The sequence below is a fragment of the Paramormyrops kingsleyae genome, chromosome 6 (genome assembly GCF_048594095.1).
Source record: "Paramormyrops kingsleyae isolate MSU_618 chromosome 6, PKINGS_0.4, whole genome shotgun sequence".
In the NCBI taxonomy this organism is placed as follows: domain Eukaryota; kingdom Metazoa; phylum Chordata; class Actinopteri; order Osteoglossiformes; family Mormyridae; genus Paramormyrops; species Paramormyrops kingsleyae.
The window spans coordinates 18,586,817-18,602,658 of NC_132802.1; the positions used below are offsets into that span (position 1 = coordinate 18,586,817).

Below are 15,842 nucleotides of genomic sequence, written 5' to 3' on the forward strand. Positions count from 1 at the left end.
GACCCTGTTAGCTCTTCGCCTGGTGCTACAAAGCAGCGGTTTTCAGTGCAGCCCTGCCGGATGTAGGTTCTGCAGGGGAGGTCTGTCCCTCTCGCACCTGAGTGACCCATCCGACCACTTTATTACTACAGGTACCCGTTTCCAATTACCGCAACCCTGTGCTGGACCTTGCTGCCTACGACCAGCAGGGGCGAAGGTTCGATAACTTCAGCTCGCTGAGCATCATGTGGGAGTCCAGCAAGGTCTCCTTGGCCACCATGGAGCCCACCATGCTGATGGAGCTCATTCTGACAGAGGACAACAATGGACAGAAGAAACTTCATGGTACATTTCACGATTTCAGACACTGATGTGTTTAATGGCGTGGCTTGCTGCTAGAGTCAGGTAGCAGTCTGGTTTAAGATTTGATTGCCATCAAGGCTGCCAGTTTTTGGTGGTTTAGCGAAGATGCATCCCTGCGCTTTGTTTCAGGCCGGCAGACGGTTCTCGTGCACCGTGAGTCAGGCATTGCCGCCATCACAGTGACTGCTGTGGGTTATCAAGCTTCCCACCTCGATGCAGCCAAGGTGCAGCGTCCAGTAAGTCTATCAATCTGTTAATTGTGTTGACTCAATATTACTTGTCATTGTGTAGTTAAAAAAAAAAGTAGATGTTTAGAAGATTTTCCGCGCTTACAAGTGGTGGCGGCCCTTATATCCCCAGAGGGAAAGGAGAAGTGATACTGAAACTGCAAATTAACAATAACCATGTAACCAGCAACACAGTATGGCTGCCATGGTAATATTAATAATAAAGAAAAACACCTTCCTGAATGGGTGCCGTATTAGCATTTTTTTCCTGTTTAACGTCTTGTTTTTTTAAATATGTTTCTGCAATAAAATTGATTAATACATTTAGGGAACAGTTGAAAAATGTTATCTGTGTTTGATTTGCAGCATTTCTTTCTCAGTTTTTTATACTGAATTTAGTGACAGTTTGAGTGACTATACACCTGGTCAGTTTGGAACGTCGCGTAGTAACAAACTCGTTTTTAAGAGTTTTTAGATGACTCTGTATATTAGGAACAGAGTGCAGTAACACATCGGGAAAACTTTCCCAGTCATTAAAAGACCACGAGTTGTGCATGTGATCATTCCCCTTCTCTGGTCCTGTTTCTCCATCATTCTTGCAGTATGACCCCCTAACAGTTGTGTCAGCCACACTGGAACTCCTACTGGTGGAGGATGTGAAGGTCAGACCAGAGGTCATTACCATATACAATCATCCCGAAGTGAGGGTAAGTTTACGGTCTGAAACCTGCAAGGCCAGTCTGGTCTCTCGTTTGTATGTGGGATGCACCAGACACTCAGGTTGAACAGTAGATAAAATCATTTGTAGGTTTGAATATGTTTTTTAAGTTTAAGCAGTTTTGTTCCTGCTCTTTACCCCTTAAATATTTTGACTGAGTGTATAGTGCCAATGTAATATCTATTAAACATTATTTTGCTGTATTGTAGGCAATTCTAGTGTGAAAAACTTATGTTTGTGCCTGACCTGAAAAAAATGGTGGGAATAATTAAGTTTTCAGGACTAGTCATCATAATTATGAAATTATGTTTTTGAGTATAGTCATATCTTACTGAAGGTACAATGTTGTTGGTGTTCTATAGAATAATCTTAAAACTCAATGGTTTGAACACCTGTTTGAACAATCCATGTATGATATTGATACAGTCACTCAGTCTTTAACGCTCATGCTTGTGTAACGAGGTAAATGGTTAATTTGTCTCCACTCTTTCAGACTGACCTTGCTCTGAAGGATGGCTCTGGGTATTTCTTTGTCAATGCCAGTGTAACTGGTTTAGTGGACTTGGTTTTCCAAGAATCCCAGGGGATTGCAGAGGTAACAACCAGCATTTTGCATTAAGATTATTAATGTGGTGTTTTAGACCTAGGAAACAAAGTACAACACAAAACATTTACAGTTAAGACCTGCATGTGCCTGTTATGCGCTTGAATTTGATTTTCTTCATTCCAGATCAGTCTACCAAATGTGTAGTTCTCTGTGGTGTCTGTCACAAACAGTTTTTCCACTCTTCCCAGGTACACCCACTGCAGGCAGGGATTTTGCAGGTGTTGGTTCATGATCTCTGTTTAGCCTTCCCTGCTCCTGCCAAGGCCACTGTCCACATATCTGACATATTTGAAGTGTATGTCACAGTGGTTGACAAGGTCAGTGCCGCAGTCTCACTGGTGAAGCACTGCATTGTGTTACTTATCAGCTCTGCTAAGTCACTGCCTTAGTAAACAATCCAAAATGCTGTATGTGCAGTGAAATAGCTTTAAGAAAATGTGTATAAGAATAAATTAATACACTATGTGTTGTTACTCTTGTGTTTATGCCTCAGGATTGTTGTATTGCAGGTGGAGATTGGAAAGTCAGTGAAAGCCCATGTGCGGGTCCTGGATGATAAGAAGAAACCTTTCCTGGCGAAATTCTTTCAGTTCATGAATCTGGAGCTTCGGGCAGCATCATCTATCATCTCCTTATCGTGAGTGTAGAATGATGCACCACTGTAACTTAACGCGTAGAAAACTATGACATGCTCTGTATTTACTACTCAAACCCACTTCCTTAACCTATCAGACCACTTGCAGAGTCTACTGAGAAGGAGACGGCAGTTTTCTTTGTGCAAGGTTTGGTTGTGGGACAGACCAGCGTGTCTGCTATGGTGCTGGACAAAAATGGTCGAAAAATCACGTCGACCCCTCAGCCGGTGGAAGTAAGTGTGTCCTTTTTTTCTACAAACACCCTGTAAATGAGTTCATGTTCGTGTGATACTGCAGTGGTCAGCACTGTTTCCTCTCATATCTGGGACCAGGACTCGAGTCTCCGCCATGGTTCCATGTGTAGAGTTAATGTTCTCCCCATGTTCTCCCCTTGTCATCATGGCGTTCTCTCCGGGTACTCCAGTTTCCCACCACAGTTTAAAAACACGCTATGGTGAATTGGAGTTCCCAAATTGCCCGTAGGTGTGCGTGTGTGAGAGAACAGTGTGTTCTCCCCCCCCCCCCCCCCCCCCACGACCCTGACTAGGACAAAACGGACAGATGGATGGATGAGTTCCTGTTGAAGCGTATGTAGGCTCTGAGCAGACTTTGCTTTTGGCCTTGCAGGTGTTCCCGCCCTTCAGACTGATTCCCCGGAAGATGACACTGATTATTGGTGCCATGATGCAGGTAGCGTTCCCGTGTTTTTTGCCCCTAGTTGCTGGCTGAAAATTTCCATTTGAAATATTTATCAGTGTGCTTGTGAACATGGGATTATCTGGGTCGTCATGGAAGCCCAGTCTGAGTGCTTTCTTCATCGTTCATGAGGCGTGTTCCTTCAGTTGAGAGGGATGACTGGTGCTGACCTTCCTTCGTTGGCAGGTGACATCTGAAGGTGGCCCCCAGCCTCAGTCACACATCCTCTTCTCCATTGCCAGTGAGGAAATAGCCTCCATTAACAGCACAGGACATGTCAGGGGTCTGGCCCTGGGCAACGTGACGGTGACTGGGCTAGTGCAAGCAGTCGATGCAGAAACCGGAAAGCTGGTTGTTGTTTCCCAGGTATTTGCAGTTTTTTTTTTTTAATTATTATTTTTATTTATTTAACCTCTTCTGAGTACATTTATATTTTATTACTTTAACATCCATGTTCATATTGACAGGATCAAGTAGATGTGGAAGTTGTGCAGCTAAAGGCCGTGAGGATCCGAGCCCCAATCACAAGAATGAAGACCGGTACTCAGGTAAGAACTCTTCCGACCTGCACGATATAAGGTGACAGTATCAGCCCACATTGACAGGCTTGATGAAGCTTCTTAGTTTGCCTTTTGAGGACCCCTCTGTGCTTCTGGGGCAGTAAAAGGAGCCGCTCTCCCCGCAGATGCCGGTTTATGTGATGGGGTTAACCAGCAGCCAGACGCCCTTCTCCTTCGGCAACGCTCTGCCGGGCCTCACCTTCCACTGGTCTGTGACGAAACGTGACATCCTGGACGTACAGACACGCCACTCAGAGGTACCTGATCCCCATCCTCAAGCCTCAGTAAATGGTTTCTGTCTCTCTGCATATGGATGGTTTTCATATGTTGCAGATAAAACTATTTTATCCAGAAAGTGTCCAGAAAAAACCCATGGAGATTAAGATCATGCAACTGGTGATCAACAAATAAAAAAAAAAATGCAGTGAACTAATTTTCACGATTTCAGTTAGAGCAGTCCCACTCAGGCCTGGCAGTTGTGAAGGCCACCTTATCATTTTCGTATCGGGGTGGCATGGTGGTGCAGTGACTGGCACTGTTGCCTCACACCTCTGGGACCCGGGTTTGAGTCTCCGCCAGGGTTCTATGTGTATGGAGTTTGCATGTCCTCCCCGTGTCATCGTGGTGCTTCCTCCAGGTTTTCTGGTTTCCCACCACAATCCAAAAACATGCTGAGGCTAATTGGAGTTACCAAATTGCCCATAGGTGTGTGAGCGTGGGTGAATGGAGCGTGGGTGAATGGAGCGTGGGTGAATGGAGCGTTCCCTGTTTTGTGCCTGCAGCCTTTGAGGCACTGGACCCCCCATGACCCTGAATAGGATAAGAGGTTTCAGAAGATGGATGGATGGATGGATGGATGGATGGATGGATGGGCAGTATCATTGGTATCTTCTGCGAATGAGATTTACTTGTCTGTGTTGGACTACATGGAAGACGTCAGTATATTTTTATACCAAAACCATTTACAGTAGAAGAATGGATGGATTTTTTTTTTTCCTTCACATACTCCTCAAGCTTGCTGGTATTTTGCTATCTCTTGTGGTAATTTTGTGATGTACTTTGAATTAGTTTTCTCAGATATTCTGTTGAATAATGCAAACCGATTTGCACATGCTGAGAAGCATTATGCCCCTACAGGAGAGTGTATTGCATACTGTCTTGAATCATTGATTTATCAAAATGAAACATTTGAGGAAGCTGACCTTTGGTTGATTTAAGCCTGGTTTAACAAGAGTACAACAAGATTAATTACAGATTTTGTAATGCACTGCCCTTCGATTCTGTCATATGAGCAGCATCTGAACGCCAGATGGGAGCCGCTGTCATTCGTGTTTAGGTTCCTTGCTCTTCTGATTTTCACCGCAGGCTTCCCTTAAGCTGCAGCCCCAGCAGAACTTTGCCATGAGTGTGCGAGGCCAGGCCAAGGGCAGGACGGGGCTGAAGGTGGTGGTGAGGGCCGTAGACCCGCAGGCGGGGCACCTGGCTGGGGATGCTGAGGAGCTGTCTGATGAGCTTCAGATCCAGGTGAAACCCTTGCCTGAGAAACAGGCGGCGATTTAATTATCCATCGTTATAGAATCTGATATAACGAGTCCATTTCACCCCACAACTTGGTTCCCATTTTAATTGTCTCAGTTGCTTTTAGGTTTTTTTCTTTGTTTTGATAAAACGGAGAACCCCTTTCTTGTCTGGAGCTTTGATGTGGACTTTCTGATCTGCTAAATAAGAAACCTTGCATTAATCTGTGTGCATGTTGTGTCATAATGAGAAATGTCGTCATATTTGTTGTAGGAAAACTTTTCTAAACAGAAACTGGTTGCCAAGTGACAACTGAGATTACATTTAACACATGGCGAGCATACACTAATGTTTCTGCTCATGTGTCCCATCTTGAGTCATTAAAATGTGTGGTGAATAAAGATTTCATTTTTTCAGGATTTGGTTTTTATCTTGATTCAATTTTGCATGATAAGGCTGGAATATATAGATTTATTTATTTATTCATTTATTTATATAATGTTCCTGTGTAGGTGAGAAATATTGTTATAACCCACACTTTTCAATTATAATGCACAGATCAACACAAAAGCTGTAAGCTGCAATTTATGGACTTGTGGTTCATTGTAAGACCAAGTTATGAGACTAACTTAGAGGCTTCTCTCCTTGTAGGTTTATGACAAGCTGCGCCTGCTCAGTCCTGAAGTCGAGGTGGACGAGATACTCATGTCCCCAAACTCTGTGCTTAAGCTGCAAACTAACAGGTATCTTTTTATATTTTTTTATATATTAGGTTTTTGTATGTCTCTTTGGCAGTGATCGCATTGAGTCAGTGTGTAATTAATGAATGAGGAATTGCATTGTTATTCAGGCATTTACAGATTCATTTCTGTTGTGAGGAATTTGTCCTTTGCTTTATTTTTTTCTTCATTTATTTATTGTACGTTCAGTCAAAGTAGTTGTATCAGCCAATGTTATGGAACCTTCACCTTCACCCTTTTTGACGCCATCTGTGCTGTGCATCATGTCCAGGGACAGTGTTGGCCAGCTCTCCTACCACGTACAGAATTGCCCCAGAAAGGCTGCTCTGGTCCATGTCGATGAGAATGGTCACCTATCATCTGGAGCCCTCACGGGCACCGCCTCTCTGCAGGTGACATCGCAGGAGAGCTTCGGTGTCAATCAAACCATCATCGTGGCTGTCAAGGTAAGGTTTTTCTACCTCGTTGTTAAAGCATGTCTACTATGCTTATGGATTTTTCACTTGTATGCATTTAATATTGATAGTAGCATTCCTGTTAAACGTACACATTCACCCAAGAAACAAGGTGTAGTTTGTGCTTTTCTGGTTGTCATGTGACTAAGGACTGTGTAGAGTGGAATAATTCATTGCCTGAAGACCCATTTTTGATTAATCATAATTTACTATTTTTTTTGGCACATACTTTAGTACAGTTGTAATAAACTTTAATACAACCGTTCTTGTGCAAAGAACAATAAACCGTATTACAGCTATATTATAATTGCAGTAAATTATTGCTGCATATACAGCTATGAACATTTAACAAACCAATATTGTTTAGTCCAGGTCCAGGATAATTGAAAAATATCCTCAGTTAGCAGGTGCTACAGGGTTTTTTTTTATTTTTTATTGTGTGTGTTTCTTGTGCAGGTGGTTCCAGTGTCTTATCTGCGATTCAGCACCAGTCCAGTCCTCTACACCTCAAGCAAGGAGTCTCCCTCTGCTATTCCACTGGGAACTGCTTTGACTTTTACTATCCACTTCCATGACAACACCGGCGACATCCTCCATGGCCACAGTTCACAGCTGAACTTTGCCACCAACAGGTCTGCAGCTGCGTATTTTTTTTTCTTAATTTTTGCAACAGTACTGCAGTCTAATTTGACTTTGGGTTCTGTTGTGGTTCGAGAATTTCACAGGTTGCAGACTTGTTTGTCCTTCCTTTTCCGTCATGTCTCTTTTTGTCATGCTCCTTTAATTCCTTCACAGTACCATAGGCTCGGTTATTTGTACATTATATGTCTTGATTGGCTGCTTTTGGGGTCACTCTGCAGGGATGACCTGGTGTTGGTCGGGAGAGGAGCCCGCAATGACACCCTGACCGTGCGCACGGTGAATGTGGGGCTGACGCTGCTCGGAGTGTGGGATGCTGAGCATACGGGCGTGGCCGACTTCCTAGCCTTGCCTGTGGAGCATGCTATCCATCCGGAGGCTGCCCAGAGCCTGGTTGTTGGGGATGTTGTCTGCTTCAGCACCCAGCTGGTTAATCACGAAGGTGGGTCAACACTGAGGCACAGTCAGGGCCTCCCTGTGGCAAGTTGTGGTCCAGGTCCTTGCCTGCGGATTATGTATAAAATCAGAGTATGCTTTGATGCAGCTTGTAAAACACAACCTGCTTAGTTACTGCTTGTAGGTTTGGAAAAGTCTTGTTTCTCCTTCAACAGACTAAACCTGCTGTCCCTTTGATGAGCTATTATCAAGATTAAGCTACATGTAAGGCTGCATAATCACCCTGGATAATATTGGATAAAAAATCTGAATGACCAGTAGTTTAAATCTTATTTTGATTGTGTTGTGAGAAATGCATTGGAAAAGACCAGACTGCTTGGAAGAAGGGATGACTGGCATGTTGGTAGGGAGATGGGTTCAGTTATCACAACAGTGACCACTCCATTGGGAAGCCTGAAGACCCAAAGAGGGGAATGAATCTTCTGGAGAAATGGTCTATATGGTTGCCAGGAGTCAATCATAACAGCAACTAAGAATTATGAAAAAGTAATTATAGGGTGGTTGAAAATCTTCATCAGTTACAAACATGAAATGCTTTTTTTGTCTGTTCATTAAAAAAAAACTGCAGTGCTGTGACTATCAGTGTCAAGGTGTTTTGGTTTTTTGTGCCATGGCTATTTCCATGAAAGTCACTGTCCCCTTCGGCTCTGACTTGCTTGTTTGGCCCTCAGGTGTCCCTGGTACCTGGAGCTCCTCAGCAGTGGCTCTGCTTCAAGTAGATCCTAAGACTGGTGTGGGTGTGGCCAGACACCCTGGCACATCAACTGTCTACTATGAGATTCCCGGCCAGCTCAGAACCTACAGAGAGGTAATTTTCTCACGTGTATGTTCATGTGTAAATAATTTGTTTTAAACATGAGATTGGTATAGTGCCAGTGAATTTTTAGATATTGAGGCATGGTTCTCTAGAAAACAAGGAATGTAGCCCAAGGTGGGCCACGGCAGAGTACTGTGGTAATAAGTTTCCTTCTTGCCAAAAGGATTAAGACAAACTTTCCTTGATGGGTTTCTGCTTGAGGCTGCTGCATGTCCAAATGGAGAGCTGGGTGTTCCTGCCTCTCTGAAGGGTTATTTTCAACCCAGGAAGGGCTCTGTGCAGCTGAACAACCATGACAGAATTTATCCGCTTGTACCATTACAAGAGATCTTTTTAGAGACAAGACTTAAACAGCCACAGCCTGAGACTATTTTGCTGGCCAGTGAATTGTAGACTCCCGTGATAATGCTCATCATTTCTGGTGGTCTTAACCGTGGATGAGTGGGAAAACCTGCTAACACTGTGGAAAAGGTGTGCATTTGTCATGAAGTGCTAAAGTCAATATTCTCCTGATTAGCTCATAAGAAGGTGTGGCGGATTTACAAACCAATTATAACTCTGAAATTATGGGATTATCTTTCCACTGAAGGATTTGAATGTTTTCCCATTTGATTGTTTTTCCTCAGGTGTCTGTCAGTAGTGCCATGCAGACCACTGTGATGGTGCAGTCAGGTGTTCTGCAAATTGAGCAGCAGTCCAGGGTGCTGGTCAGCACAAGAGAACAGGGAACCAATCTCATAGGTAGGCCTTCTCCATGACTTTAGCCTTAAACCTTGCCTGTAAAGGTCACAAGCTTTTGAGATCATGTGTCCATTTGTATGTTATCAGTGGGTCAGTATAAATAATTAGTGTCTAGCTTGAGAGGATATACAGGACATTTGGTCACATGTCCAGTATCTTGACTGTTACCAGATCTTCATTAAAATTTGGATTTTGCCGATATGGATAGCTTGTAGCCTATCCAGAGGCACCTGTAGTGTGTATTACAGGACAAATAGGAAATACAGTATGTCTGCCAAATTAGCTTCTCTCTCAGCTTGGAAACTCAGCCAGTAAATTCCTGGACAGCACTTGGGTTTGTAAGCTGGTATTCGCCTCACTTCCACGTCACTTTGGACAAATGCATCTGATAAAGAAATGCTCTATATGGACAGAAGTCTTGGGTCCTCTGGCCATTACACCTACAGGAAATTTCATGACATCCCATTCTAAATACATAGACATCAATATGGAGAGGGCCCCCCCTTTCAGCTATAACAGTCGTCGTTCTTCTGGGAAGGCTTTCCACTAGATTTTGGAGTGTGTCAGGCACTGATGTTGGACATAAGGTCTGGCTCACAGTCTTCGTTCTAGTTCATCCCAAAGGTGTTTGATGGGGTTGAGGTCAGGGCTCTGTGTGGGCCAATGAAGTTCTTCCACACCAAACTCACCCTAACATGTCTTAATGGTCCTTGCTTTGTGGCAGTGTGCTTTACACCACTCCATCTGACACTTGGCATTGTGCTTTATGATGTGAGGCTAGCATGCAGCTGTTCAGCCATGGAAGCCCATTCCATGAAGCTTCCAGCACACAGTTTGTGTGCTGGGGTTAATGCCAAAGGGAGTTTGAAACACTGCAGTGTGTCCCAGTACTTTTGTCCATATAATGTAAATGTAAATAAATGTAGATGCAAACTTACAACCTGTGTGTTCTCTGTAGGGGTTTGTTCACCTTCACAGATCACTGCCATCCATCAACTGCATCCTGAGTCCTCTGTACGCTGCCATGTCCACTTCAGCAATGAGGCCATTGAGTTCCCTGCTCATGATGTGTTCACCACACAGACGGGATTCGACCCCAAGACTGGTGAGTGAAGGATGTACAGCCCCATCTCCAAAAATTTTGGGATGTGTTTACCTGTGGAATATTCAAAGAAACCTGTTTGGGTCTTTCTACAAGTAGGTGAATAAGTAACAGATGGTAACAGATCATGATCGGATATAAAAAAAAGAATCCTTGAAGGGCTTGTTTACAAACAAGGATGGGTCAAGGTTTGACATTTTGTGCAAAGCTGCATGAGCGCACATCTTTCAGTGTATGATTGCAAGGAATTTAGGTATTTCACTATCTACGGTCCATAACGTCATTTAAAGATTCAGTGAGTCCGGAGAATTTGCTGCACATAAAGGGCAAGGCCACATACACAAACCAATATTCAGTGTGTGTGATCTTTGAGCCCTTAGAAGGTACTGCATTCAAAACTGACATTCTTCTGCAATGAATGCAACCACATGGGTTCCGGAGAACACTGGAAAGCCATTGCTGGTGTAAACGGTTCAGTGCAATATCTATATATGCAAGGTAAGAGTCAACTGTATAAAGCAGAAGCCAAACATCAACAATCCAGAAACACCTCAGTATTCTTTGGGCTGAAGTTCTTCTGAGATTGACGCAAGGAATAAATGTGTGCTGTGGTCTGAAGAGTCCACCTTTTGAACTTGTTTTTGTGGAAAATGGACTTAGTTTTCATCTTTGGCCCAGAGAACACAATCACCATGCTTGTTACTAATGGCATGTTGGAAAGCCAGTGTCAGTCATGGTGGTTTGGCATGGGGAACCTGAACATTTGTGAAGGCCGAATAAATGCTCCCGACCTTTTTGGAACTTGTTGCCGGCATCACATTTATAAGTGTGACTTATGAGGGCCATAAATCAGAGGAAAGAAAAGGTGCAAAAATACAAGGTGCAAGAGTATAAAACAAAGCGAAGACTGAATGTCAATGGATAACAGGTTATACCCCAGGTTATAGAGAAATCAGACTTTGGTGCAGATGAGTTACACCTCATTGCAAGTTAAAGGAATTACACTAGATCAAGGTCTGTATCAGACCAATTACAGCTTAGTTCACCCATGGTGACTTTTCAGGAATAGGAAACAGTATGCAGAGGAGTATAATTTTGGGGTTGAAGTATTGGTTTGCTCCTTAGTTGTATGATGGGTCTTAGTCATCTTTTTCTTTTGATTTACATGGGAATGTAAAATCCCATCCAGGCTTCTACAACTGCTCCATGGTCCTGAAGGCCCTGACAGACCAGCAGATGAGGGTCCTCAGCAGATCTGCAACCCAGCTGGTGGTGAAGGCCACTGTAGAGGGGGGACATTTCACGGGACAGCAGCTTGGTGCCCAGCTTCCAGTGAACCCCGTCTTCTATGCTGACCAGAATGAGATCTTGCTCACCAATCAGCACCCATCAGCAGAGTTCACAGTATATGGAGCACCTGTAGCCATAAGTAACCTTGAGGTGAGTATGTTCATTATTTCAATGTTGTTTTACTTGCAGATGGTAAAACATCATATATAATCCTTGTTTTAGTGGAGGACATGCCATCATAAATTCAAATTAGCATCACCAGACAACCATCAGTCTCTTAAGCTCTGATCTATGTAGTCAACAGTAGTTTTATCAGTTTCCTCTTTAGTCTTCACACTTTCTAGCCCCACGTTAAAATTTGCTTTAACAAAAGACTAGTGTTACTTTTCATCAGAAAATGAATGTTTTATATCTAATTCAGTGATTCTTGCAGGTGACTTCAAGCTCATCAAGTGTTGTGATTCATCAGAAGGAGGTCTCGCAGGGCTTCCCCAGTTTTGCCAAGTATACAGTTCACTTGGCTGACCTAAGATTTGCTCAGGGGGGTGTATTAGCCACAATCACTGTAACAAGCTCCTCGACAGAGCAGGCCTTACAGCTGCCGGTGGCAGTGATCCATGCGGCTGACCCCAGCACAGCCATGCAGGGTGGGTTTCCCTTTGTCTTCACCACTCAAAACCTCTGAGAATGTTCATTTTGAGCTGGATCTCTAAAATACCCTGTAAACATGGCCTGCAATGGCAGACTTTGGTATCTCAATAGCAAAAATTAACATGTAGCCTTACTAGAGCATACCATTGACAAATTGTCACGTCTTATGCAACTGTATAAATGTAGTTATTCGGTACGACATCAGTTTCAAAATTTCAGTAGATATAAATTACATAAAGAATTGGAGTCACCAAATTGCCCGTAGGTGTGCATGTGTGAGTGAATGGTGTGTGAGTGTGACCTGTGATGGACTGCTGCCCCATCAGGGGTTGTTCCCTGCCTTGCACTCATAGCCTCCAGGATAGGGTCCAGACCCCCCACGACTCTGAATAGCACAAACAGTTACAGAAGATGGATGGAAATTACAGAAAGTATAAGGCCACTGTGACACTGGTGATTTATGTAAGGGTGGATAATCATTCTTTGCGACTGAGTGGCCCATGACTTGTTTATCTGACTGTACAGCTAATCCAGCTGGAGCTTGGGAGGGGGCTCCTCTACTGCAGCAGTTCATCGAGTCTTACCAGGTCATGTTCTTCACCCTGTTTGCTTTGCTCGCTGCCACTGCCGCAGTCATCATTGGTGAGTATGGCTGCCTGGGCCAAGGAGGGTGGTGCTGTTTTATCCTTCATTTAATCTATTTAAATGGCTCAATTACTTGAACACAATCTTATCACACCAGATGTACAACGTAACATATTCAATGAATCATACAAAAAAGTACAGAATGGCGTGAAATGTCAATTGAATCATCACAAACTGCAATTTCAAGCGTAATTGGCTTAATTTTTGTAGAGCAAGCCAGTCAGCTTTAGCTAACAACTAATCAGTATGTCCCTTCCATTTTAAAGCATTGGACAGCATATGGATGAAGATCCTTTTAACCACAACTGTAGATCTGGGGTCTCATTTATCAAAGTGTGCATAGAACATTTCCTAAAATTGTGCGTACAAATAGCTGAATGTTGATAAATCTCATGCATTCTAAATGTGACTGCCTACGCCCATCAAGACTAATTTAAATAAATGCCCTCAATGAACCATATATGGGCATATAACTTCCACATAACACACCAGACCCTAATAGGAGTATGTGCTGCAGAAATAGAAATCATGAAGAGACATATACCTTTATATCCTATTTGTTCTTTGTGATATATTTTGTGCCATATGCTTGTATTGTGATTTTATAACTGCATTTTGCTATTAAGAAATAAAGTTTTTAAAAAATGTGCAGACAGGGACAATCTGAGCATAACCAAGAATGAAGTGGAGGTTTTGCTGAACATAATAAAAAAAAATTTTTGTTTGGCAGCCTTATTAGTTGCCAGTCAAAGAAAGAGAAGTACCTAGCATGAGGACAGATGACATACGCAGTTAATGCTGTGTACAGTGCTCTACAGCAAACGGTACTCTACAGCAAACGGTACTCTACAGCAAACGGTACTCTACAGCAAACGGTACTCTACAGCAAATAATGTAAATATTAGTCGCATCATTTTATAAAATCATACTTCATAATAAAAAGATCTCACTGGAATTTCATGAAAAATAAGGTACAAATTGTTCTACGAAATCAGAGCACGGTAGCAAAGCGAAGTAGGATGGCGTCTGAAGCTGCGTAATGTACATTGTTGTACAGTAAGTGTATTTTTATGTAATGAAATGGCACAGAATAGGTACTTTATGTATCATATCTGCTTATTGTAGCTGTCCATCACATTCATTACTGTATGCATACTGTATTACAAGTTTGAAATGGGCGGTGGGTCATCATAGGGCTGTGGGTGCTGCCCATTGTCCTGCACCTGTCACACTAAGCGATACACCCGCTGACCTCCTACTACATCTGCTGTCAGACATCTCTCTATCGTGCATTGTGTACTACGGATCTCGGACATAAATGTAATCGGACGTGCCTCAGTCAGGTGCATCTCAGCATTAGACTGTATTTAGTAAAAGTGACATTATTTCTTTGGCCATGGACCCGAGTGATTCTATTCCGTTGGGCTCGTGAGCAAGGCCCTTAACCTGCAGTTGCTTTGTCCTGGTTGTGATGTTAATCTACATCCAGCCCTATAAGGAGGTCCTCTAACTTATTGGGAAATTTGGGGGTTGGTGGCAGGATTGGCACTCCAGCCACCGAAAAAAAACCTCACACTGTTCCATCCAGACTAGTGTGGTGCTGAGGTATCACCCTCCACATGGCTGCGCTCGGGTTCTCATCCCTGAGGTGGTTTCTGTGGGTTGTGTGAGATGGTCGGGAATGTTTGTGAATATATGCACATGTAGTTCTATGCACAGGAAGAAATTGATAAATACCATTCTATGCATTAAAAGATGTGATTATGCATGGTTTACACAAAACACTCTTCTTGTGCACGTTTGATAGAGACCCCTGATATTGTTTTGAGGCAACAATGCACCAAAATTGAAGCAGCTTTAGAGTAACCGTAAAAGTATTTGACTTCCCAGTAACATTGTAGAGGTGGGGGGGGGGGGGAGGGGTGATGGAGCTGTCCCAGAAATACGTTGTGGTCGTTCCCACAGCCTCTAGTTGTTAACTGTTTTTAAGCTCTTGTATAAATTGCTTTTCTAACGCCCCCTTTCCACACTAATGGAATTCCAGTCGTATACAACATCGGGATGAACAGCAATGCAAAGGCAATAACATGACATTGGCAAAAGTTGAAAAATGTATATAAAGCAATCCGGTTTAGGCAGGCAGTAAATTTACAGCTAAAGGAAGAAGCCTTTAATTTATCCACTGAAATTTCATGCATTGATTGTGTATATCAGTCGTTAGCTCTTTGTCAATGACCTGCAACAGATATTCAAGAAATTCAAGTAAAATACATTTGAGAAGAAAAACACATTTGAATAACTGGTAATAACCAAAATTCATGGGCTTTCATATTCTGACCATGGCATTGCAGCTCTTCTCGCAAGTAACACACGCATATCACACGAGTAAGTAAAGAGAAAAGTTACAAGTACGAGTCAAGACAGTCTGATCTATATCTATATAACATTTTCAAAACATCATTAGTGGTTTTTGGTGTGTAAAAAGTCAAATATTCATGAAAAAAATCTACTGAATATTTGCATATGAAAATGTTTAATAGCAGCTGCCCTAGTTCTTTCCATAAATTCACCAGCATTAAACAAACATATTAAGCTGTTATGTTTTGATATAATTTAAAAATAAACTAATTTTAATCAACTGGTACCATGCGATACAAGCAGATTGACATTAAAAGATGGTATAGCAAACTACCTGTTGTAGTATAGGATTTATTCAAACAAGCAAACATTTTGTATACTGCTTTTTTTACATTCTTATGACCTTAAGTCTTTTCTAATAATAAACTTATCTAGCACATTTCAATGTGAATGACCATCAGATTCAATTTGTTTAAAAGCTTAAATACATCTTTTATCCCCAGCCTGCCATGCCTTCTCTCCCCGGGACCAGCCCCCACACCCAGCGTTTATTCAGAGGACACCTCCTACAGGTACTGTATGCTCTATATGCTATACCCTACAGACATTTGGTGGATGTGTAAAAACTCTGCATGCTTTTCATGT

The 15,842-nt window shown here is 42.6% G+C and overlaps 1 protein-coding gene across 1 annotated transcript in view; it reads left to right on the top strand.

Annotated features, from left to right (window-relative positions):
• Positions 1-15,842, top strand: part of nup210 (nucleoporin 210) — a 32,972-nt gene that overhangs the window by 15,770 nt on the left and 1,360 nt on the right. The window contains exons 17-39 of the mRNA XM_072713791.1: positions 132-324; positions 472-578; positions 1,172-1,276; positions 1,781-1,882; positions 2,083-2,211; positions 2,404-2,531; positions 2,627-2,762; positions 3,157-3,219; positions 3,412-3,591; positions 3,693-3,773; positions 3,911-4,042; positions 5,151-5,309; positions 5,955-6,046; positions 6,315-6,489; positions 6,955-7,130; positions 7,359-7,579; positions 8,265-8,401; positions 9,037-9,151; positions 10,110-10,256; positions 11,443-11,693; positions 11,977-12,190; positions 12,720-12,836; positions 15,701-15,769. Of these exons, the coding sequence (XP_072569892.1) occupies positions 132-324; positions 472-578; positions 1,172-1,276; positions 1,781-1,882; positions 2,083-2,211; positions 2,404-2,531; positions 2,627-2,762; positions 3,157-3,219; positions 3,412-3,591; positions 3,693-3,773; positions 3,911-4,042; positions 5,151-5,309; positions 5,955-6,046; positions 6,315-6,489; positions 6,955-7,130; positions 7,359-7,579; positions 8,265-8,401; positions 9,037-9,151; positions 10,110-10,256; positions 11,443-11,693; positions 11,977-12,190; positions 12,720-12,836; positions 15,701-15,769 (3,229 nt within the window). The remainder of the gene's footprint in view (positions 1-131; positions 325-471; positions 579-1,171; positions 1,277-1,780; positions 1,883-2,082; positions 2,212-2,403; positions 2,532-2,626; positions 2,763-3,156; positions 3,220-3,411; positions 3,592-3,692; positions 3,774-3,910; positions 4,043-5,150; positions 5,310-5,954; positions 6,047-6,314; positions 6,490-6,954; positions 7,131-7,358; positions 7,580-8,264; positions 8,402-9,036; positions 9,152-10,109; positions 10,257-11,442; positions 11,694-11,976; positions 12,191-12,719; positions 12,837-15,700; positions 15,770-15,842) is intronic.